Source organism: Strix uralensis, chromosome 2 (genome assembly GCF_047716275.1).
Source record: "Strix uralensis isolate ZFMK-TIS-50842 chromosome 2, bStrUra1, whole genome shotgun sequence".
NCBI lineage: Eukaryota > Metazoa > Chordata > Aves > Strigiformes > Strigidae > Strix > Strix uralensis.
The window spans coordinates 55,981,190-56,008,591 of NC_133973.1; the positions used below are offsets into that span (position 1 = coordinate 55,981,190).

Below are 27,402 nucleotides of genomic sequence, written 5' to 3' on the forward strand. Positions count from 1 at the left end.
CCTGAATGAAGCAAACAGTATATTGTTTGTAATATTAATGTTACAAATGTAAAATTACAAAATGTTAGGAAAAGAAAAGCTGAAGTTTCCAATGTATCAGTGTTGCCATATGAACTCACTCAGAGGTTGAAAATGAGCAGGTAGTTAATTTCATAGGAAATGTTTTCTTTTTCATTTTTTGATACAATATATTACAGATAATGATATAAAATGTATACAATTTGTAAACATGTAACAACATAGGTAGTACACTTTAAAAACTGCTGGTACATACTTTGATTTTCCTTACCTAATGTTAAATAAGTTTAATAATGTTATTTTAATGCTGATTTAGATTTTTTGGAGTTTAAAACTAGTTAAAAAAAGAAAGAAAAGAAGATTTGGGTTTCACACATAATTTGAACTTTAAAAGACAGGGAAGGAAATTATTGTTCCTGTGTTAAAGTTTTTATTAAGAGATATATAAAGTTTTTTAAAAGTTATGTTAATTAAAATTTATTTGTAGAAATACTAACTTTTTTTAAAGCCTTTGTCATGTCATTAACCAAAAAATTCAATATTACATGAAAAATGAAAAAGGAATGCCTTTTTTGGCTTTTGATATGGAACAGAAGCTGATGTTTCCAAAAATGAACAACAAACAGCCTCTATGTCTTTTGAATAAATGAATCCTCGCCAGCTAAACCAAACCTTGTCGCAGAGCCACTGTTTCTCATCAACCAAGTGAGCTGCTAATGGCTTCCCAGCAACCAGCTTCACTGCAGACTAATTATCTACCCATACATCCTTCCCATCAGGCAATTGTAACTTCATCAATAGCAAAGGTCAAATCCCAATCTCTCTGTGTTCTAAAAGTAATGTTTATTCCCTTCTGAAAGAGAGTTATTTTCACTTTTCATTCACATGAGCAGCAAGGACTGGTCAGGGATGTTCGTTATCTGGAAGCTGGATGCCTTCCAGTCACCAGGGAGGGGGGATCTGCGGCTGCCTTTCATCACAGCAACAGAGGCAAAAATCTTGCCTATTTTTAGATGGAGTTTATCAATTTATGATGGGATTTATCCTGATCTTAGGAGACTCAAGAAGTCCACTTCCAGTCTTGCATTCCTGTGGGTGGTTCTGGGCATATCAGCAGGAAAACTTCTGCGAATAAATCAAGACAAATTTGTAGTCTTTACTGCTTTAAGTACAGCAGAGATATTATTAAGAATTTTATAATAATAATAATTTTAATATCTGAATGTCTGATTTCATGCCTAGTGTGAAAGTATAGTCTATGCTAATACTTAGTTTATGGTAACACTAATTTTAAAAATCCCATTTTCTCAAAGGAAACCACACCCTGAAAAGTGAATGCTTGAGACTATAACATTTCTTTCTGTCCCAAATCTTTCTGTTTCATTAGGAGCACCCTGATACACTAGTTTTACTCATTTTTCAGACACATCCCTGACATGGTTTTTGTTTTACACTCATTTTTCCATCTTTCCACTCTGCCGCTGGAATCCTGTCTTTCATTTCTTGGTTTTGCAGAAATCCCAAAGGCTGTTAATCAGGAAAGTTTTGTTTTCCTTCCTTGGAGATGATGGCAGGTCTACAACCTCCTGCGTTTGGCCAGGCTGCTTTATGCGGAGCACCCCCTCGCTTGGGGCAGCTTGCTGGGTTGGCCCTGGTGAGCCAGCTCTGCTCCTCACTCTGGGGAAGGCAGCTGTGCCTGCCTCCCCAGGGACAGCAGGCTTGACTGTGTAAAATAGTGAACTGATACATAGGGTAAAATATAGTTTTCTCCACAAACTGAGAAAATGGAATAGAAAAGGCCACTAATCTGAAATATGTTTATTTGTAGTCCTAGTTCACAGTACTCATGCATCTCATAGTATCCTTAGAAGACTTTTTAAAAAGCATTAAAAATTGTCCTGAAGGATTTTATCTTCAAATTCTGTGGACAATTCACCCAACGGGAGAGCCCTCTAGCATGTGGTTAAATCAGCATGTGGCTCCTAAAAGTCCATAAAAATGCCCATGTGCCTCAGGAAAGCAGCTTAGTTCTGGAGATATTGCAAGGGGAACATGTTTGAGGGCAAAGGAAGTAATATAAATATTTATGCTTTGACATAATTTAACAGTCTAGGTACAAGCCCTCTACCTCAGCTGAGGGAGAAGAGGCTCTAGCTGTATCCAGTCCCACTGGGTGAAACAAGGCTGCAGTAATTCACTCATAACAAATGTGCTATGCAAATTGCTTATGTGTATATCTGAAAATTCCTGTAGAAGCCTTGGACAAATCTTCCAAAAATATTGTAAAATTGGGATTGACGGGCCTAGGGTAAAGCAATATAGGTTAATCCCTGGGTGACAGCAACCCTGTGGCCATACCAGCCCACTGCCAGGTCTCCCTTTCCCCCACCATGCTCTGGGGGAGTGTCAGCATGGCAGTGCCCCCGGGTGGCCTTGGGCACAGCTCCCCTACCTGCACCACTGTGTGCCACAGCACAGCCACCCTCCCCTGCATGCCTGCCGCCTGCAAGGCGATGGGGGCCACAGCCTGCTCTTCTGGCCTGTGCCTTTTCCAGCTGTATGCAGCTCCGGATTTAGCCACTTCTCCGTTGAATCAGGGAAGGATTTAATGCTGTAAGCACTTAGGTTCTCCCCTTGGTTTTAGTGTCACAGGTTTCTCTGGCTGATAAAGTGCTATGTCACAGCAAATTTTCTTCTTTGTCATAGTTTCCAAGGCACATTGCTTCTATGAATGTATGAGGCTCCTGCAAACATCTTTTAGATGATATTTATTGGCATAAGGCACAAATTTAAGTATGAGCCTCTTTTGCCAGTTACTTTTTTCTGAGCAATTTGGGGTTTGTCTCTGGACTTTTTTCTCATCTCTTCTAGGAAATATATGATTAAAAGTCTGTTATATAGTCAATACCATGAAGCTTCTCTCATCTGTTAGGCAGAAACATAATCTGAACTCAGCTGGAGGAAAAATTGGAGCAATTATCTAGGGGGGAGGGGAAAGGAAATAGGTTTTGCTTGTAGACAGCTTTATAACATCTGTATCTCAGTCCTTCTGTTTGTTTTGTTTTCAATTCACTAAACGTCATAGGAAGCAAATTCTGGACACTGCTGCAAAATCTGTATAAAGAAGGGAAGACATTTTTCTCTAACTGTGTAACCCTCAAACTGCTGCATCCCTTCCTTTCTGTTTGTAATGGAAATGCTCAGGTTCTAGCTCACTTCTAAAGGTCTGCTGCAGGCTAAATCTCAGCACAAAGATCCCAGTCAAAAATTGTTTTTGTGTGTGTCAAAGGGTGTTTTTTATAGCCAAGTTATATAACCACCTGCAAAAAGAGTAGTATATTGAAAGACCATTTATTTCACTGGCACAGATACTGAACACACACATATGAGACACATTTTAAATCAGTGTAACAACAGTAGTGCAAAAGTGATGAAGAGAAGATGGCAGCACCTGGAAAATCCTGGTGTTGTCTTTTTGTGTGTGTGTATGATCAAAAAGAAATGAGCCAAATGGGAAAATTACAAATAATGAAAATTTGAGTTTCTGCTAAGACTTCAGCTACAAGACAGCTTCTTCAAATTTTGTGACAAAATGTCTCCATCAGGTTTTATATAAGATACATATAGCATTTCTGTTACTTGAGGGACAGCAAAATCAAACCTCAGCTGTCAGTGTGATTCCCTGAGGACACTCAAACAATAAAGAGACTTTGTCTGTGACAGTAAAAAGGTGAGTATTCTGTTTTCATTAAGGTCCATGGTACTCACTCCTTGAGATTTGGGGCAATTTCGGTCAAAGCCCAAGTAAATTGAGAAGTTCTCATGAAGAAAATTTAGGTGGAAGTCCTGTATGTAAATCCTGGTGTCTGAACTGCAGCAAATGGCCTTCGTAGTCATACAGGGGTGACCTCTAGTAGTTTGGAATAAGGAATCTACTTTGCTGGGTTTTTTTAGATAGTAGCCAAGGGGCAATGGGTTAAATAAGTGTTTACCATCACTGTGAAATATGTGGGGCAGATAATTTGCAAACTAGCTCCACTGAAAGTTACTTTTTCCTCTGCCATGGTATTTTCCATTTTTGTGAAGATGCTTGTTCAGCAGCTAAATTTTTTTTGCAGTATTTAGGTGCTAGAAGTAACTGACATTTTTTTGATTTGTGAAATAGACAGGAAAATATGACTTGAAGGAAATCAGGCGTTCTTACTCTCAATAAGAGACTAATTAGCAAACTTCATGATGTGCATAAAACCCTAAGGAGGAGTTTACAGCATTTTTTTCCTAAGACAGTTTCTAATGAGAGAGGGTACAAGAGACACTTTTCTCTATTAACATTATTTAGATTAAATATATGGCATGATCTACTTTTGATTTCTAATTACTTCAGTTCTACATTTAATTCCACTCTCATAAAAGATGATTTTATTCAATGAAAATCTCAGGTAAGCTTTAGTCAGAGTCTTAATTTTATATAGCATTAGAGAAAAGAGAAACTTCAGAAATAAAACCTGACAAAACACGCTTCATGGCATATGCAATACGGAATATTCAGTCAAGGATGTCCTAAATTGCATGCCCAGTAAGCCTTAGCCTAGTAGTCAAATATTATTTGCTTAAAGAATTAATTGCTTTCACAAATTGCTAATTAAATTACTAATTAAATGTATAATTGGTCCTATATAGAGAGAGAACTACGGCATTTTATGTACAGATTAGGCATGTGCTGGAATATGTTACTGCACCTACAACTGTTTTGTAACTTCTGGAAACTGGAGTCATAATTATGGTAACAGATCACAATAATATTGTATATAAACTAACAGCAGTGCTTTCCACTGCCTGTTAAGGCAGCCAGTTCCCATTCGCTCCATCTCTCCCTCTGTCTCACATCCATACACGTGTATGTGTTCACATTCTTGTTAGACTGATATTCCTGCAAAACTGTCCTTAGACTAGAAAATGGGGTTTAGTTCACTGTTGATCACTGATTAATAATGATTTATAATATTAATATAACTGATTAATAATACGGCAGGTAATATTTTCTGCCTGTCATCAGAGAATATAACTGTCAGTCAAAATGTTGTTACTTTCTGGAACCCTCTGTCTTTGAGACACTTACCATTATGGGAACAAAATACTCCTGAGTTCCTCCTTTTTCTGCCTAACATAAATAACTAAACAGCAATTAGAGCTGCAAGGAGACCAAAGGCATTGGTCCTCTAGTGAGTATGTTAAACACTAGACTGAAGACCCCAGATCCTGGATGAGAGTTTTAAGTACTGAGCTGTTGGTTACAAGGGCACTGGCTTCACCTTCATCAAAGGATGGGCAGTCCTTTGAACTTCAGTGATTATTTATTGGTTTTGTTTTTCTACCCTAAATGAAACACACCAAGTGGAATATTTTGCTCAACATGAAACAAAGGCTTAATGTCAGCAGGAAAAACAAAATAGAAATAATAAACAAGTAAATATTGTTCAATTCAAAATGTATTTTCAATATTTAGGTTCAAAGAAAGGACTAACATAATGGACAAAAATAATGACTGATATTAAATTATTAATGTGACCCTTTTATTGCATCTTAAAAAACATCCCTCTTAGGGCTTAGTTTCACAAACAGCTTAATCTGATCTTAAAACTCATTGATGCCAAAGGTCTCCCCACCTCCACTTCTGCCCTCCCCATTGTGTTTCTCTACCTGCTTCCCATGTGTTTGTGCAACATGCACATCAGCCAGGTGAGCTCAGCCCAGCCGTTGCCCCAGGTGGCCACACTAGCTTCTGCAGATGGAGGGAAAATGGGGAATACCTTTTTTCTTTTTGGCAGTATGATCCCACAGCAGTTTAACTCACTTGTGAAATTGTGGTTTCTCTCTCAGTAAATGTCTTTTCTCCAGTGTGCTTTCTTATCCTGAGAAATGTCAGCTATAGTTCCAACATAATGCTGCATTTGTGTTTTGTAAAAACAATACTTGGTTCACTGAAGCAAGTCTAGTTGGTGGGCTTTACAGCTGTCAGCAAAAGCATCTCTGGAGTAGCTCTTTATGAGAACTTTCCAGATCATCTGAGATGTTTTTATGTTTTTAATGGAATTCTTATAAAAACAATTTGTTTGTTTTCCATGAAACTTCTGGTTTTGTTTTGTGATTAGGTTGTAAATGTCACTAGAGGACTGCTAGGTATCTTGCTGGTTAGTTTCTCAACAATGTGCTTCAAAGCACAGTGGGACAAAAAATGTTAAAATAATATTTGAATAAGTAACATGAGTATTTCAAACTTCTAAACAGGTTTACTTTTAGTCAAGATTTGGGCAGATAGTCTTATCAGACTGACACAAAGTGATTTAGCTATCCTGGCCTAATTGATTCTTCATTCACAAAATTCCTAAGTAGCCAGAGTATTTTTGCACTGACCTTTGTTTAACCTGCTCTGAGACTGCCTCTAAACACAGGTCTCCTGGTTAGAGATAGATGTGGAATGCAAACAAAAACAAAGCATCTGGCACACTTGAAATGGGAGATGACCATTCCTTTTTCTCTTGCACCAATTCAGAATAAAGGGGTTGTAGATGATCCATTCAGATGGCAAGCTGATTAATATCACATATTTCCAAAGGCACAGTTTGTCATAATAGATAAAATCAGTTTTATGCTTAGACTAGATAAAGTCTGAAAAAGCTTTATCCCAGAGTTGCTTTTGCTCTACAGAAGACTAAATTGAATAACCCGTAGTACCAAACAGGAATATGAAATGAAAGAAGTTTGAATCTATGACTCTCATTCAGTCTAGCCACCCATAAAAAGAAAGGGAAGAAATGTTTTCCTAAATGCACATTAATAATTATCCTTTGTATTTCCATTAAATAAATAAATGAAACATGGATGATGTTAAAATATGACTTCAACATATTGTGTCTCTATGAAGAAAAGGTATTCTCTTTACAACATGGAGTAATTAAAAAAGTAAATAGGCCTCTCTCTTTAGATGAGTATAATACTTTAATTCATCTAAAGACTCTAATCCAAGAAAATGTGTTCCACATCTACATGACAATGAAGAAAGTTTTCCTAGAGTAAACAAGTACTGTCCATTATATGTCATAATTTTTGAATTTTTTTTCGTCAATTACTGTGTTTGGTATAAGAAGGAATTCAGGTTTAAAACCTAGAGAGAAATATGTGGCAAAGATGTTACAGTTGTTAAGTGGAATATTGCAATTTGCTTTTCTGATGTTTTTATTTATTTGTGAGTATATAGTAATTTTATAACCATCAACTCAAACCCATAAAGAGAAGCTGAAACCTCTTCTTTACCTGTATGGCCACAACTGCAAAGAATTTTTTTTTGAGTCATTGAGACCATTTTTTAAATAGGAAAGCTCAAACTCAAATTCATACCTCACTTTCCAAAGATCTGACTCTTTCTACAACCTGCTTTCTTACATTTTGCATAATCAGTGGAAGACTAGTGAATTAAGTTACTCTGGTTTTGATTAATTTATTCCAGATAGTGTCGTCTTTAAAAAGCAGGCCACCTCTAACTTAGGGTGTCTTATTTTGCTTGTCATTCAGAGATTATTCGCCAAAAAGATACACATGCATTTCCACTTGCAGACAAAATTGCCTCACCCATAAGAAATCTCAGAGGGAGAGTTTTGCTCCTGCAAGGAAATTTCTGCTGAGACACTAAAAAAATCCTTTGACTCCAGTATATTAGTTGAGGAAGTTTTCATGGGTATGAATCTAGCCCTCTGACACTCTGCCTTTGAATTAACCATAGAAGCTCCCCTGTAACCTTGAACCTCTGGCCATGTTGTATTTCTGTGATTTCCCAAACATCTGGTGGGGACTTTGAAACCACCACATTCATTTTCTTATGACCTAAGCTGCAATTTAACACAAGTCTCTGAAGATGAAAGCCAAGGAAGCCTCTGCAGAGAGCAGAACACTTTCCAAAGCAGTTCTCTGCTTGTGGAGGTGGGAGCAGCTGGCCTGCTCTCCCCTTTGGGTTGGGAGGGCTTGTTGTTTCCAGCTCCCTGTCAGACATCTGAGGAACCCCCATTTTTCTTTTTTTTCTACACCCACTCCCTGAGGCAAATGCCAGCAGTCTGTATCCATCTATCTGGAAAACCTGGAAAGAACCCCGAAATATTTTTTTTTTCAGTAAACTCTGTTTGAGCTCTTCAGATATTACAGAAATAAGAATAAATTCCCCACAAAAGCAGCAGGACTATAATCAGTCCATGGTTCCTTTTTTCATAGTAGAAAATGTCATCATTTTTGCTAAATTGTAACAAGGCCTCCTACTCAGTTTTAGAACTGTTTTGTAGCATGGAAGAGCAGTTTATAAAAATCATACCAACAAAACACAAAGCTTTAGGTTCAAAGTAGTTCTGGACATGGATTTTTAAGAAATTTGTTGATGGCAAAATTAACTGTCAGTGAAATTTTCTACAGAAAGTTATCCCCAAGTCCAGCATAAACTCTCAGGCAATAGATATCTCAGATTAAGGAGTCAACATTCATCTGGGATGGAGGAAGCCCAGATTTAAGTCTGCTCTCTGCATGATTCAGAGCCTCCCAAAACCAAAGTGAGCAATGCAGTCTCCAGACTTTTCTAATGCAGCTCTCAGTCTCTTTTAATGAACTCCTTGGAAAAGACGGCTTGTTTTTAATGCGGAAAAATGTAGAATGTAAAACCTCAAATATTTTCACCAGACAGAACTTGCATTCCTTGGCCAGCCCCAGCTGAAAGTTATTGTCAAGGTTGCTATTCATCAAAAGACTCAAGCAGAAGGCAGAGCCTTATTCTGGTATTTCTGTAAGCACCTGTACAGCTGAGCTCTGCTCCAGGCCTGTGGCTCTTTGGTCTGACATGTGACTCTTCAGAAACATACAAGTAAATAATATTCATTGATAATCTCACAAATACTCCCTTTAGGGCCACAGCTAATATGGTGCACTTAAAGTTAGGCATGTGCTCAATTATAAAGTTATTACTGAATCAGAGGCCTTGTAGGCTGAAAATTTGATTAAGGGTACTTCAACTTGAGAAAAGCCCCCAGATTAAATTTTTTTCTTTTTCATACAAAGCTCAGACATATCAAATCATTTTGGAATATTCTTTTCACTTTTAATAAGCTTGTGCAAGCTATAAAGTTGGAAATGTCTTCAAATGAAGTTTATAAAAGAGTATACTTTTCATGTTTGAAAGAAAAAGAGAAGTCTGCAGTCAGTGCGTAAGAAATCCAAAGGTTTTTTCCAAGCATTTTGTTTTTCTTAGTCTAGAGGTTTTTAAGTTAAGATTTAATTAATACGTTATTACTCAAACCAACCAGAGCATTAAATGAAACAATGTTGACTTAACCTTCTTGTAACTCTATGTTTCATGACAGTTACCCCAAAGATTAATTAGATCTGCTCAACAAAATGAATTTGTGATGTAAGTGGTGATAGAAGTAACACATTGAGTGGAAGCTACTCAAAAATCCTGTGAAGTGTTACTGTAATTAAGTGCCAAAGTCAGCTCTGGCATGAGCAGACCTCAGTATCAACACAGAAGGAGTTGTGTCCATGTGCAGTGGATGTGATCATTGCCTCTGACTGAGCCCATTTGGGATTCCCCACTCTTTGGTGGAATTTCAGTCCACTTGTGAAACTGGAGTAGGGGCTGGGGAAACTGGTGCCTTGGACAGCTCATTGGAAACAGCTCTACAGAGTTTCATGCCAAAATATGGTGCATGATGGGAGAGTGTGATGCAGTCAGGATGGTGGGATGATGAAAAGAGAGGGAATAGGAGGGACAATGTTGATTGACTAGTTCTTCAAGGCTCCCTGAGCAGTCAGTGAAGAGACACTGGCACTGCCAGAGGCTTTGGGTGAGCTGCTCCATGGTCTGTCTCCCCTCATGGCCCATGGTGGGAAGCCAGACAGAACAAACAGCTAACGTAAGAAGATAAATGATAAATAGGCACCTAAAACTGCTGGGTGGAAGTACTTTCTACATTTTCACCTACTGAGTGCAGATCTCCCCAGCACTTTCAATACCATCTGACCCCTTCCAGAAACAAATATATTTTATTTTTGTAATCCTGAAATCTTAATCAATAATTAAGCCTGTAAAATATACAAATTTTAATTTTATTAAGGTTTGAGAAGGATAATCCAAAACGTTAATGAAAGCAGGCCTTTGTAAACAAGTCCCCTCTTTGCCTGAAGGACACAATGTATTTCACATCAGAAGGTTATTTGTAAAATTGGCCCTGGTCCAAATTTAGATATATAAGCATTTGTTTAATCTTAATGAGCTCCACAATGTGCTTACAGGTAAATGCGTGTTTAAACACATTGTTGGAAGAAAAAAAAAGAAGGCTGAGGCAGATCAAGGGGCTCATCACACTGAAAAATAACCAAGGGGTGAAATATAGTTACTTGTCACCTGGAACTGTTCCCACTAGCTCTTACTAGCCCAGTGGAAAAGGTGGCGTGGCTCTAGGAGCAATTGGCCAGGGCTGAAGACTGCTTTACGCTCTTACAAAGTGTGTATGGAAACACAGTTCTGAAATCACTCCTTTAAATTTTTCTTTATTCTAGATATGATTAGAAATTTTTGCCTTTTTGTCTGACTCTTTACACATACGTGTAAGCTATACACACTACAGCTGGTGGGGAAGTATATTTTTCTTGTTGTACAGAATGTTGACTTTTCACTGAAAAAATTGGTCTCCTCCAGAAACAAAACATTTTCAGCTGAGAACCAAAACTTTTCTAGTTTAAGTTTTCTTTTTTTTTTTGACACAAGTCAATATTTTCCATAGAAGCTAATATTCTTTGTGAGGTTTTTTTGCATTAAAAACAGTTTCACTGCCTCATATATTTATACTGTAGAAAACTACATGAGCGCAGCTATTATTTTCTATCTGAGTCATTGCTGAGGCAAATTGGTAATAATACAGTTAATACACATGACTTGGAAACGTCACTTAGATCTTTGGTAATTTGAGTCTTTCAGGAACCACTGTGTGGACACTGAAAATAGTAAACAATATTTTCATATGTTAAATTCAGCAAATTAAACATTAGGACTCATTATGAAGGTAATCAAGATGAAGTAGAGAACATACCGTGCCACTGTATGACTCTGTAGTTTGTTTGCACTTGAGTACTTAGTACAGTTCTGTTTCCCATATCAAAAAGGAGATGATAAATGTGGCAAAGTTTCAGAGAAGAAAAACAAAGGATGATTGAAGGTATGGTACAGCTTTCGTACAAGGAAAAACTGAATCACTTAAGACTCTTCAATGTAGGAAAGAAGTCCTGCTAGAGGACAAACCAGTGATCTATAAAAGCACAAGCAGCACAGAGATTGTGGATGGATATCAGTAGTTCACTGTCCTTTCCAGTAAAAGAACTTGGGATCTTTAAATGCAGCTGGAAGGAAACAGGTTCAAATCCCTCTAAAGGAGGCAGTTGTTCACTTGACTGTGAGTTAAGCCGTGGTGCTCATTGCTGTAGGATGGTGGGGATACTTAAAGTTTGCAGAGGTTGAAGGAGAGACTAAATAAATCCACAGGGGGTCACTCTTTTGAGGATTAGTAATGATGTAGAAATTGTGTCTGGTTCAAGAAGACACTGAGCTGCAAATGGTTGGAGGATGAGAAAATGCTCATGGGAATCTTCATACATGTCAGGACTTCTTCCTAAGATGCTTTGCTAGCAGATGCTGGCATTAGCAGCAGTGAGAGACAGGATACTGCACTAGATGGACTGTCTGATCCAGTACTTATGCTCTTACATGCATTAGTATTCACTGCAGTCCTATATACAGCTTGAAACTGTGATGTGTTAAGCACCTCCTGAAGAGCCTTCACTTCTCACTGATGTCTACTATAACTGACATCACTCAGTACTCACACTACCAGGCTTCTCTCACTTGAGTTGGAAATATCTGATGAGTATCTATTATTTGCAATTCTTACCTCCTAGAGACAAGACATTCAGACTCATTTCAGTATTTCACAAAATCAAAGACAGGGAAAAGAAAATAACACATAGATTATACACAGAAAAGAATAAATAAATGTCAAAACCAACATTTTAGAAATTACAATTTTTGAATTAGAAAAAGGAAAACATCAACAAAGGTTTTGCTAATTGTAATGGTTTGCTTTGTAGGTAAATGCATCCCGCCAAGAAAGCAAGCTGATGGAAGAATGTGACCAACTCATTGAAATAATCCAGCAAAGACGACAAATAATTGGAACCAAAATCAAGGAAGGAAAGGTAAAAACTTTTCTTCTTTAGATCACAAGTAGATCCACACTGTTTCCTTATGCTTACAGCTTTTTGACATCAGGGACTATTAATGCAAATTTGTAAAAATCCTTATGTAGTCGTGGGCTACTGCTACTATCATGTAAAGAGGAATTAAATATACCAATATTAGTATCCTAGACCTCAACAGTTTGGCATTTCTCTTACTACATGTGATTATGATTTTTAAGCATAAACACAGAAATTATGTTGCTATCAGTAAATTATAATAAAATGATGGCTAATTAATGATTCCTTCACTCTGTTATATGTCTGACAGTGTTTCCCCAAAAGTTTTGACTTTCACAAAGTGCCACAACATTTGGTATCGTGGATGGCAATTATCTACATGAACATTTTAGTCTGGATACTTTAATTATGTATTAAAATACTATCACAGAAAGAATTTTTTTCAATCATTGTCATTCTTGAGAATAGGAAGTCTAACTTATTTACAAAAAAATATTAAAAAACATGTAGGAAATTAAATGAAGTGTGCATTTCTAATAACTGAGGTACAATGATTATTAGCGACAAACACATTGAGCAGGAAAAATTGCTGATATTCAGGTGTCAATGCATTTTGCTAGCTACCTGTTAACTGGGAAACACATTAGAGTTGAATTAATGTTCTTATTTTCTAGGTACATGGTGTTTACTCTTTAACTGCTGAACTAACTAAGTCAAATATAAACTCTTCTTGTGTGGGAAAAACTCAGGAAAGGAATAAAGTCAAGAGCAGGTTGAATGGTTCATGGGCCTGTCAAGATATTTCAATTAACTTGAAATAAAAAGCCTGTAGGCAAGGTCTGACTTAAAACATGTTTGAAACCACAGGTCCTGTACATTCTGTGACAGAACCTGAATTTCCTCATGCTGTTAACAAAATATAATTCCCTTCAGATGGACAAGAAGGCCTTCTGCATTATTGTTTCAGCTCTGTTTCTCTATGGAGTGAGACCAGCTGTGCTTCCAATGAAGTAGAAAACTTTCCATTCATTTGGATTTGTGCTATATACATGAGTTGCTTTTAAAAAATCTATTGCTTGCAAAGATGTATTCTAACATCCAATAGAGCATGAAAGATTTATAATACAATTGACTCCAAATTTATTTGAGTATAGTTGATATCACAATCTATCCCCATTCTTTGCTCTAGTTTGTTCAACCAAAAGTGGATCTGCAATGGTTTGCCCCAAATGTTGAATATGTTGAAAGATTTCAGGGGTTCAAGAGACCCATGTGAAAAGCCACAGTAAATTCTGCTGAAGGTACCTTCTTTTAAGAGGACCTGTGCCTATAAGTCTTTCTGGAAGGTAGGGCACAGCAAGTTTGTCTGTAGGACTATAGTTAGGGCTACAGAGCAGGAAACACTGGGATATAAAGTTCTAGCTATGTCTGCAAGGCTGCAGTTTCAGACACATGAATCTAACAATGTGGTGCAGCTCCATCCTTTATCTCACCTATCACTGAAACTGATAAAATTCCACAGAGCATGTAACTGGGAAAAAAAGACTTAAATATCAAATAATTTTAGTGCAGACATCATTCCTGCCATTGGGGGGGTGGGGTGGGGAGTGGGTGAGACGAGACTCCTTTTAAAGTTTATGATCAGTTGCCTTCTTGAAGAAGATATAAAATAGAATCAAGCAAACAAAAACCTAGTTCATATGTAGACCTCACAAATCATGGCATGCCTTCTGATTGCTAAAAGCTCACAAAGTAACATTTATTTCACTTAATTGTTTGTTTTGTTAATAAGTAAATAAAGAGATGAGGTACTTAATATTGCAATGAATCTTTCCCCAGTTAAACTGGTGTAGACCAAATTGTAGTCTCTGCAAATGCACAGTTAGAGTAAACATTATGGCATTAATTCATCCTAGAAGCTGATCAGATCATTAGTATTATCAAAATCTTCATGCTTTCCTAGCATTTTTCTCACTTTATTGTTTCTATCTTTAGAAAAAATACTAGTGTTACAGGACACTAATCATTTGGTCAGTATTTCCTTTTTGAAATTTTTCCAAAAGGTTTATTTTCCTACTGGTTTCTGTTGTCCGGTAGGTGCACTGAAATACCCTTCTCTCTGCTTAGGATGCAGTTTTATCTGAAATTTAACTCAGCAGCTTCATAGCTTGTGCCCTAATTGCTGAGATTTAGAATGTTATCTTGATTATAAATTTGGATATTTCTGCCAATCTACTTGGTTGTTAGTTTCCTCATTTTGCATGAAACTGGGTCTTAATGCCTTTTTAAACTCCAGAATTGTTTCATTTCCTTCCTATTTCTAACTCCTGTTCAAACTATGATCCTGATGTGATAACAATGGGAAGGACTTCCAGACCTTTCAGGATCTAGTTTTGTTAGCCAACATTGTCTTTAAATGGAGGATTGACTGTCCCCCTCCCTAACCTTTGAGCTAGTGATTACAGTCACATCTACTGTGTTTATTTCCAGCACATATGTTTGCAGTAGTAATAATCAGCTCTCCAGCACTACTGTGCTTTTGTCCAGTTAAAAATATCTGAGAAGAAAACACCCTGTTTGACTAAAAGCACATAATGAAAAGAAAAGGCATGTATTCTTAGTAGACTGAACAGTCTTTTTCTGTCAAGTTTTATTTTCAAATTATTTTTTATGAAACTCACCTCAGTAATAGGAAAAAGTAGTTAATCTATAAGCTGACTTTAATACAGATCTCATCACTTCAGGGAAACTGTTATCTAAACAGCTCTTAGTTATCATGTAAGCAGAAAGTACCAGGAAATGATGTTTCTTCTGTTGGAAAATAGGCCAGCTGTGCTTGTTTTGGCTCTCCCCGGTTGTTTTCCATGTGGAAAATATTGAGGCAGAAAGGCTGTGCCTGTCCTCTTATTAAAAATGTTACGTGGCTAGATGGGGCTCACCATCAAGCTAGTGTGAAAGAAGCTCTTGTCAGTGAAGCCATTCATTTTAACTCCCCCTTTGCATTCCAGCTTTGCGTCAGAAGTGCAAATGCAATCATGATTTGTGACCTTAGAGATGTGACTACTTTCTTATGTTTCCACTCAAGGTGGTGAGGTTGAGAAAACTGGCCCAGCAGATTGCGAACTGCAAACAGTGCATTGAGCGCTCAACATCCCTCATCTCGCAGGCTGAACAGTCACTGAAGGAGAACGATCATGCTCGCTTCCTGCAAACTGCTAAAAATATCACTGAAAGGTAAAGAAGACATTCCTCTTGCAGAACCTTAATTTAAGGCAAATGGGTTGTCATAGTTGCCATATTGTCTTGTCCCACAAGGGGTGTCAAAGCGGGGGGGTTAACTGACATATTGCCCCAAAACACTACTTTGTGCTGTACCAGAGTGGGAAGGACCCTCCTGTAATGCTAAACCAAAACATCCCTTTGGAAAGAGGAGCAGTTGAAAAAGGGTGCAAAATAAGAGTTATAACAGTAATAGCAATTACAAATGAAGGAGGTACCATGGATGCCAAACAGATATCTGGTGTTAAACATGTTAAAAAAAAGCTTTCTGGAGGCTTAATTCCTACTCCATGAAAAAAATCTAATATTAAGAAAGAAATCAGGTAGCAAGTACATTCCTTAGAAGAAATTTGTAATGATCTTAATGGATTCATATTCTTCACAAAATAGCAAGCAGCAAGGTAATGAAATGTGTAACTTTGGGAACCTGCAACATACATCTCTGAGGCAACCTACTCAAGGAGTTGGAGATTCAACAGTCTGGGTGTCTGGAAGTTATGGCAGCTGCTGTGTTGGGTCCCTGGGTGCAGAGAATTTCTACTGCTTCTAGGATCCTAGCTCTCTTCAGCCTGCCAGATATATCAAGGACCCAAAGACAAGGGAGCAAGTCTTTCCAGGAAATTGTGCTGTAAGAAAATTTGGTCTGGTTTTCAGTTTAACACCATGAATGCTGAAACATTCCCACTGAATTTTTGTGATGAAAAAGTGTTCTGTTGGAATTATCAGCTGTTTAGCCATCAGTCAGAGAAACAAAAAAAAGGAGAATGTATCTGGACAATGAAGAAAAAAAATATTAAAAAGTATGCTCATTTATTCGGCTTTATTTTTAGCTCTGGGTTCACATCGTATCTTCACATTGTCCAGCCAATTTTCACCTAATCCAAAGCATGAAATTCCTTGCTCTTATTATTTATTTTTTAAAGTCTGTCACTTGCTCTGGAGTGCTGAATGCATATTCTCTGAATATCAGGCTTCATTAAAGCTATTTAATTATTTATACATAAGCCAGAAACACTCATTACAGGCTCAGAGAATTGAAAATCTGTTGAGCAAGACAAGGCAAGGCAAAGGAAGGCAAGGCAAGGCAAGGTAATGAGTTACATTTGGTCTGTCAGGCTCAGACCCTGGTTTGTATTCTGTCACCAAGATACAGTGGCACTTCTTTTTCCCAGCTGAAGCTGATATTAAAACCACACGTGAGTATCATGAGGGAAAAAAAAAAAAAAAAAGTGGATTGAGAGCAGCCCTGTGGAGAAGGACTTGAGGGTATTAGTGGATGGAAAGCTGACTATGAGCCAGCAATGTGCACTCACAGCCCAGAAAGCCAACCGTGTCCTGGGCTACATCAAGAGAAGTGTGGCCAGCAGGTCGAGGAAAGTGATTCTCCTCTTCTACTCCACTCTCATGGGACCTCACCTGGAGTACTGTGTCGAGCTCTGGGTCCCCCAGCATAAGAAGGACATGGACCTATTGGAGCAAGTCCAGAGGAGGGCCACAAAGATGAGCAAGGGGCTGGAGCACCTCCCTTATGAGGACAGGCTGAGAGAGTTGGCATTGTTCAGCCTGGAGAAGAGAAGGCTCCAGAGAGACCTTATAGCAACCTTCCAGTACTTAAATGGGGCCTACAAGAAAGCTGGAGAGGGACTCTTTATCAGGGAATGTAGTGGTAGGACAAGTAATGATTTTAAACTGAAAGAGGGTAGATTTATATTAGATATAAGGAAGAAATTATATACTGTGAGGGTGGTGAGACACTGGAACAGGTTGCCCAGAGAAGTTGTGGATGCCCCCTCCCTGGAAGTGTTCAAGGCCAGGTTGGACAGGGCTCTGAACAACCTGGTCTGGTGGAAGGTGTCCCTGCCCATGGCAGGGGGGTTTGAACTAAATGATCTTTAAGGTTCCTTCCAACCCAAACCATTCTAAGATTCTATGAAAAGCTGAAGGTCTGGCCTTTTTTCAGTATTCATTGGAACAAGCAGTAGGGCAGAAACCTGTGGAGACACAAAGCTTTTTAACTGACTACCAGAGAAAATTCAGAGAAGCTCCGTTTTCACCTTGTAAACATGAACAGTTGCATCATAAATACAGTCACAGGAGAGATACTCAGAGAGCAGAAATGAGACCAGCTGACATATGTGCCCAATCAAATCTGATTCCTGGCTATCACAGATTGCTGTCTGTAATGAGATGGCTGTGAACGCCCTTAAAATCAGAGAATCATTTCAAGCAGTGAACTGAGGGGAAAAAAACCACCAAGTGCTTGCAGACAAATTGCAAGTGGAAAAAGAGACTAAATCTGATTAATAAATTATTCTGCACAAGTAACTCTCTTAGTTCTCATGTGATGAGCAATATTTTGTTTGCTTCTAGACTTCTCATGTAACAGTCTCACTGGGGTCCTGAGCTCCAGCAGCTAAAACAGTCTCCTGAAATTATGCTCATTGCATTTCTTCATGCACATGTTTCAAAGTAATTGCAAAATAATATTCTCTGTTGTAAGCACAACAGGTAACTATGTATAGCAAAGACATTACACACACTACAGTGATTTAGGTCATGCAGTATTTATAGTGGGTGAAATGCATTTATCCTGGAGAAACCCTTTCCAACCAAGTACAGTATCAGAGCAGACAGAAGTACAAGAGGAAATTCAGTCCTCTGAACCTAATATGATGACATGGTGTCTGAAACTGTGAACTGCTGAGCTCACCAAAAACTGACTTTAAACACTTACTCACAATGCACCCTTTACATAGCCCCAGACAACAGTCCAAAAGGGCCTGGTGATAAGGTCTTCTTCACAATAAATACGTGCTTTACAGAGGTATTCAGAGAAGCTCTTAATCTTAGATACCTGCTTGCTGGTTTATTAGCAAGGCCTTTGTTAATTTTGTAGAGGTGTGTATCACTCTGAGTTTGCTCTAACACAGGCCCTGCAAGAAATGCATGTCTTTCTTTCCTACCAGATGTAAAAACATGTTAGTGAAACTGCAGATGAACTACTGGGAGTGGGAGGGGTGGGGGAGAAAAAAAGAAGTGAAAGAGTTCAGGGGATTTTTCCCTCTAAGTACATGGGGCAAAAGGCACTTCAATTATCCTCTCTAAAAAGAACCAATCTGTACTAGGATCTACTTTAAACTAAGTTCTACAACTACAGCTGCAAGAGAAACAGCTGTATATGAAAACTGTATAACAAGAATTATTGACTAGGAAACTTCCTCAGCTCAGTTTTTGAAAACTGTGCAGAAGACAATGAGATGAGCAGCTCAGTTTTTTACTTTCCAAACAGGATTTTCCTAAAATACTATGCAAGAAATATATGAAAACATAGTTCTTAGTAAGAATTTGGCCTGGAGCCATTTGAGATCTGTGTACAGAGACATACTCCATTTTGGGAAACTGTTAATTGAAGCAATCAAAATATTTTGATCTGACATGTCATGAATGACAGATAACTGACATACATTGTGTGCATGGTTGTGTGTTTACCTCCAAACTAAAGAATTAACAAATTTCTGTTGTATAACACAAGGTTTAATAATCTCTTTGTTTAAATGGACCAAACTTTCTGTAAACCTATCCAGTGTCCAGCTCTCCAACAACATATATTTTGAGGTACCGGGATGAAAAATCCATCATGATGGCAGTTTTCTTGGGAAAGATCATCCCTTTATGTTAGTGAGGCTGGACAGACAAAAAGTGGATGTAGCTCCTGAAATGAGGTAGGCAAGGAAACTTCAGTTTTGGAGGAAATGTCAGTATGCACACATGCTTTGCAAGGAAAAGCCTTTCAAAATAAACTGTGCTGACATCTATTTGTTTTATCCCCCCCCGTGCTTTTTGAAGTTAACAGCAGTGTGCTGTGCTGAACAGCTGAGGAGGTGTGGGGATCTGCACCAAGCCCTTGGGACAGCAGTGCCAAGGAATGCCTGGGGCAAAAAACTGCTTGGGAAGACAAGGGTTGGGAGAGATGCAGCATCTGTCAGGATTGCTTAAAATAGATAAATATGGTGCTATTGCTACTTTGGTTCAGTGGGTGACTAGAAAGAACAATTCAAAGTATATTGTTGCTTAACCAATATTTTGTTAAATACTTATCTGACACTGCATGTTAGGCAAATCTAAGTAATAGATTTTTACTGGAGACTTTACTCACAAAAATAAAAGTGAGAGGAGAAGCTCCTAACTTATACCATATAGATAAAATACATGTAAAAGTTTTGTCAAGCTTTTTGAGAAGTGATAACAATAATAATGTTCATATCCTACCTTGATGTGAAAGTTATTGTGTCTTGCATGCTAAAAGACTTTCTTTTCATTATAGGGTTTCCATGGCAACTGCATCCTCCCAGGTTCTAATTCCTGAAATTAATCTCAACGATACTTTTGATACTTTCGCACTTGATTTTACCAGGGAGAAGAAATTGTTGGAATGCCTTGATTATCTTACAGGTAATTTTTTTCTCAAGGTGCTACTATTATATGTCCCTCATAAAATAGTAATGATAGGATTTTCTTCATTCCTCTCTGTGGTCAGTTAACTTTGGCTGACTGCCAGATGCCCACAAGCTGCCCTTTTACTCTACCTCCTCAGCAAGACAGGGGAGAAAATAAGATTAAAAGCTCATGAGTTGAAATAAGCACAGGGAGATGACTCAACAGGCAAAACAGACTCAACCTGGGGAAAATCAAAGTAATTTATTGACAGTTAATTGTAAGAGTAGGATACTGAAGAATAAAAACAAAACTAAAAACACTTTCCCCCGACCCCATTCTTCTTCTCGGGCTCAACTGCACTCCCAGCTCTTCTACCTCCTCCTCATGCTCTTCCTCATGCTCCACCTCCACCTCCCTCCTCCTCACGCTCTTCTTCTGCTCCAGCATGGGCTTCCTCTCATGAGATGCAGTTCTTCATTAACTTCTCCAACATGGGTCCTTCCCACAGGCTGCAGTTCTCCAGGAATGCTCCAATGTGGGTTCTTTCCACAGGGTGCAATCCTTCAGGAATGGCCTGTTCCATTGTGGGTCCCCTGTGGGCCATAGTTCCTGCCAGAAAACTTGCTCCTACATAGGTTCCTCTCCGCAGGCTGCAGCTTCCTTCAGGGCATATCCACCTGCTCCGGTGTAGGTCCTCCACAGGCTGAAGTGTGGGTATCTACTCCACTGCAGTCCTCCATGGGCTGCAGGGAGACAACCTGTGTGACCATGGTCTTCTCCACAGACTGCAGGGGAATCTCTGCTCTGGTGCTTGGAGCACCTCCTCCCCTTCCTTCTTCACTGATCTTGGTGTCTGCAGGACTGTTGCTCTCACATTTTCTCACTCCGCCCTCTCCCAGCTGCTGCGCAGCCTCTTTTTTACCCTTTCTTAAATACGTTATCACAGAGGCCTTACCAGCATCAGTGATGGGCTCAGTTTTGGGCAGCAGCGGGTTTGTCTTAAAACTGGCTGTGTCTGACATGGGGTCAGCTCCTGGTCTTTTCTCACAGAAGTCACCCATGCAGCCCAGCTGCTACTAAAACCTTGCCACATAAACCCAATACACTCTCCCTCTTAATCCTGAATATATTACCCCGCACCAGCCCCAGAATATCCCAAAAAGCATTAGGTGCTAAAGAACACAACTGGGATGTATTTCCTACCTCTTCTCCTTGTGTTCCTCCCCACCAGGGTGTGGGCAAGTGAGAGTGAGAAATGGTTAAAAGCCACTGCAGAAGAGTGAAATGTAAGAACAGCTGGAGCTTAGCCTGGAGCAGCCAGAGGAGGGAGACCAAATCCCATTTCCCAGGGGATGGATGCTCCATGTTTCCCTCTCCCTTGGGGCTGCCTTCTCCTGTGGCAGATTGCAGCCTGGCGGATTTCCCATGAGCAACCAGAAGCTGTTCAAGCAATCAACATCAAGGGCTCAGCAATGAAAGATGTTTTCTCATGCTGGTGACACTGTGTATTTCCCCCATCACAGAACTGGAGAACCTCACTGTGCCTGGGACTAGAGAGCACGCAGTGTGCCCTGTGCCAGGACACAGGGTGGGTTCTCCACAGAGCAGAGCCCCAGCTTGCTTAACTGAGATCTTTGGCCTGAAGAAGCCTGCAGGATTAGACCCTTACTGAAGGCCTGAGTAATGTGCAATCTCAGAGTATATAATGACTCACAAAGAGAAACAAATTACTGTAATTTAGGGTGTTTTGATTTCAATGCCAGAATTAGAACAATTCATTCCAGTTGAATTGAAAACAGAAGAGACACGGGGTAGGTTTTCATTTTGCAGGGTCTTTAAGCATCTGCTGTTAACAGCGAGAATTTGCAATGAAAGGCACAAAGCACTGTTAGAAAAGCACTTGAAAACACTTCCTGAGCCATTCTCTTAGCCCAGTTTGCAGGAGATATACACATGTTATTTCATAAGAATGTGAGAGTGCAGAGTCTCCTCATTGCCAACCACTGGATCTTTTCCATGCAGAAGGCTAGCTTCTGGCTTTTCTTCAGAGAAAGGCTGAGAGAATTGGGGTTGTTCAGCCTCAGAAGAGAAGTCTCCGAGGAGACCTTATTGTGGCCTTTCAACACTTAAATGGGGCTTATAACAAAGATGGGGACAGACTTTTTAGTAGGGCCTGTTGCAACAGGACAAGGGGTAATGATTTAAACTAAAGGATGGTAGGTTCAGACTAGATGTAAGGAAGAAATTTTTTACAATGAGGGTAGTGAAACACTGGAACAGGTTGCCCAGAGAGGCAATAGATTCCCCATCCCTGGAAACATTCAAGGCCAGATTAGACTGGGCTCTGAGCAACCTGATCTAGTTGAAGATGTTCCTGCTCATTGCAGGGGGGGTTGGACTAGATGACCTTTAAAAGTCCTTTCCAACCCAAACTATTCTATGATTCTATGAAAAAGTGAACAGATTCATATTGGGAAGAGCAAGGCTGTCTGCATGCACAGGGCAGCACCACTCTTGCCTTAAAGATCTGTGAGGTTCTTGCCATATCTGAAAGAAAGATTTTATTTGCAAGAAATTTCTGTGTCACTGTGTGACTGATGAATACAATCAGTGTTTAATACATACTTGAGTAAATAATACACAATAATAATGTGGTGAGAGTCATTTGAACTTTTTATACAGTACCAGTGAAATGTTATGGCATCTGCCGCTCCCCAAAGTCTGCTGGAATTTCACCACCATGTTGAGTATTCATCCCAGAATTATAAAAAGCCAAGGAGATGAAAGGAAGGATTAACAAAAAGCCAGACTCATTTGCCCTAACCTAGGAATCTACCTGTAAAATAATCAGCATCAGCTTCCTTTATAGTCAAAGAAGAGGAATAACCACCTCATTTTAAGGCACATATATGAGGTCAGTTGACTCCATTCTGGAGGTGCCTATTTCTCCCAGTTGGCTCCAAGCAGAGGTTAGAGAGACTCATTCAAATACAGATAATTGTGTTTTAGATATTTAAAGTCATACAGGGTGAGTTCTATCTAGCAGTCTGTACCTGTACCCCCCAGGTCTTCTTCCCTTTGTACATCATATGTCAGTATTACCAGCCTAATTGCTGTACGCTGCAGAAAATGAAGGCTGTATCTATACCAAAATGAAGGGTAGTTTTGCTACAAAGATCCTTTCCATGGTCCATCATGATGGCTATGTCATTTACACAGTTCCTTCTTTGCCTTCTTCCTCCCTCATCCACAATCTTGAAAAATTGCTTACAATGCAGTCTAAGGGAACTTGCAAATGTATTGAGCAGTTTAACTGCTTTTTCCTAATCTACTATTTTTATCCTTGCCATTGATACCCAGTGAAGAACAGTTTTAGCTGGCTCTGTCTTTGTACTATTTTTCTTCACATTAATAAATAGCATATGGCTGCAATGGCAAAATCCAAAACACATGTCCAAATTATCTGAGCATAAAATACAACCTATGCAGACAGTTAAAATACATTTATGTAAATATATGTATATATGTAATGTATCTGTGTATATGTATAGTCCCAAGAGTTAAATGCATTTAATTATTCTCTATTGTTCAGAAACTCTGGAGGAAGATTTATTTTATTTTACCCCTTTCAGATTGGTGCATGGAATCTTCATAGATATTAAACTGAAAACTGTGTGACAGAGTGAATTGGGCTTTTATCATATTTCACAGTTAAGTAAAAGGAAGACCATTTGTAAGTCCTAGTGGTACTTCTATATTGTGAATTAAGTGAAGAAGCCTATCTTATATCTATCACATGTACTGCTTTTGAACAAAATGTCAAAACCTAAATTCCAGCTTCATTCTCTCTGCTGTCAGTTGCCTTCAAAGCAATTGACCTTGGTTGTCTTCTGGAGATTTTCTTCTCCTTTGGTTCTTCACAGTGTACTACTTGTCAGATCTTATTCATCCTTCATCTTCCCAACCCCAATTTTCTATGTGGCACATTGAAGTTTGCATCTTTCTTTCTTCTTAGGCTATTTCTTACCCAAATATAAATTTAACTAATTTGTTCTTACCATTTACACAGCTGTCTGTTCAAACATTCTGCTATCCAAATGGAAATCTCTGATATCTCTCTGAAAGTTGCCAGCCAGACATTGAGATGTCAAGCTTAGTATATTAAAACAATACCCTTAATCTTCCTCTGATTGTTCTCAACCTTGATGTCTTTTGAAAGCTTTCTTATCTTGCCAGTTGCTTGAGCTCTTCATCTGGAACTCATCTTTTTCTAAATATGTATCTAGCTAGATCCAGGCAATGCATGTGACTTGCAACTCTCTGCACAGTATTACTGACATAAGGAATTTTTATCCATTGTGAATCAAAAATACTTGTTATGTGTCTTAATACTTTGAAACCAATTGCAGGAACATCTATTCTTTGACCTTGCAATTTGCCCTGCTTCAGAAATCCCATCTGAAACAATGATAAGTTTTCGTCATCCATCACTTTAGCTGACTGCACAAAGACATACATGTTGCCGAGCATATGCCAGCAGTTTTTTCACACAAAACCAACTTCATTCTGGAAACCCTTCACAACCTGTCTTTCCTCTTAACTCTTTCAGTATTAAAAGATCAAACCACCTCCAGCCAGCTCAGTCTCGTACTTTGGATGTGCTCTCTTCTCATTCTGTTGTTTTTGAGCAGTTCTGGTCTACCCAAAGACTATGTCTAGATGGTTGTATGACTGAGTTCTTGATGCCGACTCATGCATAACATGTTACTAACACGTCAGATTTGCACCCACATCTGATATAACTGTGCCTTTCAAATTCTTGCATGCTGGTTCAGTCCAGTGTCATGATACACCATGGAGCCAGTAATGAACATCTGAGAGAGGTTCAGAGAAGCTTCTTCAACTCCCTCATGTTCATACCAGCAATAAGAGTATTCCTCGCACCATTAAGTCAAGGAGATGGCTTAGATATTGCTTTTTTACTCAGTATCAAAATCAGTAAGGAACCCTTACAAAGTCAGTCACCCCATGACAGCAGGGAAGTGGAGACTGAGCAACCAAAAGGAAGTTGAGGTGGTTTTAGTCAATCTCTGTGACCTTGTGCTGAGAAGATTTAGATATAGTCTCAATGGTCACCCAGGAGCCACTGCATTCATGGTGGGATTCACCAATGAGAGGTGGCAGTTTCCTTAAACTGCCTCTCAGGTATATAGACCATGTGAGTGCTTTCAGACTGCTTCAGAGCAAAAGCCATGCAGATGACACTGACAAGGAGGTGAGTTAGACTAACCTGGATGAAAAGGAGTAGGTATTCTCACAAGGCCAGTTACTTCTGGGAGCAAATTTAAGAAACTGCTTTTCTAATATTAGTTACTGCCTTTCAGGCACTTCAGATGTAGTTCCTGACTTTTTAAGTATGTCTGCTCAGTTTTGAGTCGAAGTCATACAGATGAATTAAAACAGCCTTCAGCAATGATTTTCTCACTTGTCAGAGAGTGTTGATTCATGAATACAGGTGGATGAAAGTCAGAGTGACTGAAGCAGTTACCACTCCCAGATATTTGCCCCAGTCCTCTATGGAGATTGCCACCCCAAGACCAAAGAGAGCCACAGATGTTAGGAAGCAATTCCTTAAACCAGTACAGCTTTCATTGTGCCTTGCTAAGTCTGCTGTCACTGATTCCAGGTTCCCTCACTGCTCAAGGCTGTAAATTTGGGGTTTTCAAGAGCTGCTTCACATTTTTTTCAGCTCTCCCTGACACTGGGTAGCAGTTTGTATAGAGGAGGCTGCCAATAACAGAGTATTAGCTGCATCAATTGTCAAACTTCAGTCTTGTTTGCTTGTGAGCCAGTGCTCTGTCCTCACCCTGAAACAGACTGGAAAGGCTCACGGGCAATCACTTCTTCTCCACTGGGAAACAGGACTGAAGGGTGGATATGAGGCTTTATGTCTTGCACTGCTGTGCTGCAAGCATGCAGGGCTTCCCCTTCCTAGGCAGTGGTGGGGCACACCTGGTGCAGCTTTGAGATCACTCTGGAGTCTCTGTAGAGCTTTCCCTGTGGCACCTGAGCTCTGTAGCAGTACTAGTAAATTTGATAAGCAAATCACACACTATCAAATGTAATAATGAAGATAACTGATTAAGGTCAATCTCTTTAATTGCATTATGGACTCACACTCTCCAAAGGAGTATGTGCTGTGTAAGGATGAATTTGGCAGTCAGACTTCTACATTATTTTGAAAGTCATAACAAAGAATTTGCATGTAGACTTCGCTGCCTATCTGCAGGAGAAGCAGACATATTTTGTTTTATTCTGAGTGGTTTATGAAATGAGTGTTGCTGACGAACTGAGTTTCATGCAGTATAGTCTCAGGTGGATGTGGGTTAATCACAAAAGCAAGGGAAAAGATGTCCTGCTTAGGTGAAATCTCTTTTTTCTGTCATTCTCATTACACGAAGGTCCATAAATCACCAGCCATAAGGCCAGCCAGGTGTGCATATGAAAAGAGAACTTAGGCTGTCATTTTCAAAGGAGTTGAAGACTGCTATGCTATTGAAATGCAGTTTACAGTTCATTAAACCTTCAGTAATTTTTGCTTTTCATAAATTAATATTTATTATCCATGTTGTAGTAATAACAAGTACATTTCTCAAGTAAAAGGTTTTGCGGTTAGGTGGAGGATATGGCTGAAGAAGACTAGCTGCATACACACCAAAAATGTATCAACTTGTATATTTGTAATTAATTTTTTTTCAAGTTTTTCTTTTTTGCTTTTGAAGGACAGACAAAATATGAAGATGAAGCCTCAGCTAGGGGGAAGAAAAAATCTCCAGTGATTGTTCTGCTAAATACATTTTTGAAACATAGCTCATAGGACCAATGCAGTACTGCATAGTCCTCACAACAGTTAGTTGGCCTCAGTTAGTACACAAGCTCTAAAATGCAGCACTAATCTTTCCAAGAATTTGCAGGGGGTTTTCTCCTCCTTTCGTTTATATTCCCCTCCTGGATAACTGTTCTTATTTTAGTTCATTTCTCTCTGTTAATACCCATCTGTCCCAAGGATTCCTCTGCTGAGTTAACAAAAAAAGGCATTGATAAACTTCCATGCTACAATATTTAGAGCATCACAAATCATGGTCATATCATGAAACACATTTGAACATTTTCTTATGCCCCTTGGTTGAAAGAGGCTGCTTGGAAATGTGTCTGCACTTTAATCCCTGAGAACATACATCAGTAAACCAGGGACATGAACTATAAAAATTCTTAATGGGAAGTAAAATAGATGTTTCATAAAAATAAAGGTGGAATTCCTTCAGAGGGACTTTTTGAGGCCATTATTCTTAGCTAACAGAAGTTAAAAGAGCTGACAGCAAAAAT

General features: G+C 39.0%; 1 protein-coding gene across 3 annotated transcripts in view; it reads left to right on the forward strand.

Moving 5' to 3' along the window:
• The window catches only part of MID1 (midline 1), a 359,385-nt gene that overhangs the window by 314,379 nt on the left and 17,604 nt on the right, over positions 1-27,402 (forward strand). For all 3 annotated transcript variants that reach the window (XM_074858821.1, XM_074858822.1, XM_074858823.1), the window contains 3 exons: positions 12,193-12,300; positions 15,386-15,534; positions 19,904-20,031. In XM_074858821.1, the coding sequence (XP_074714922.1) occupies positions 12,193-12,300; positions 15,386-15,534; positions 19,904-20,031 (385 nt within the window). The remainder of the gene's footprint in view (positions 1-12,192; positions 12,301-15,385; positions 15,535-19,903; positions 20,032-27,402) is intronic.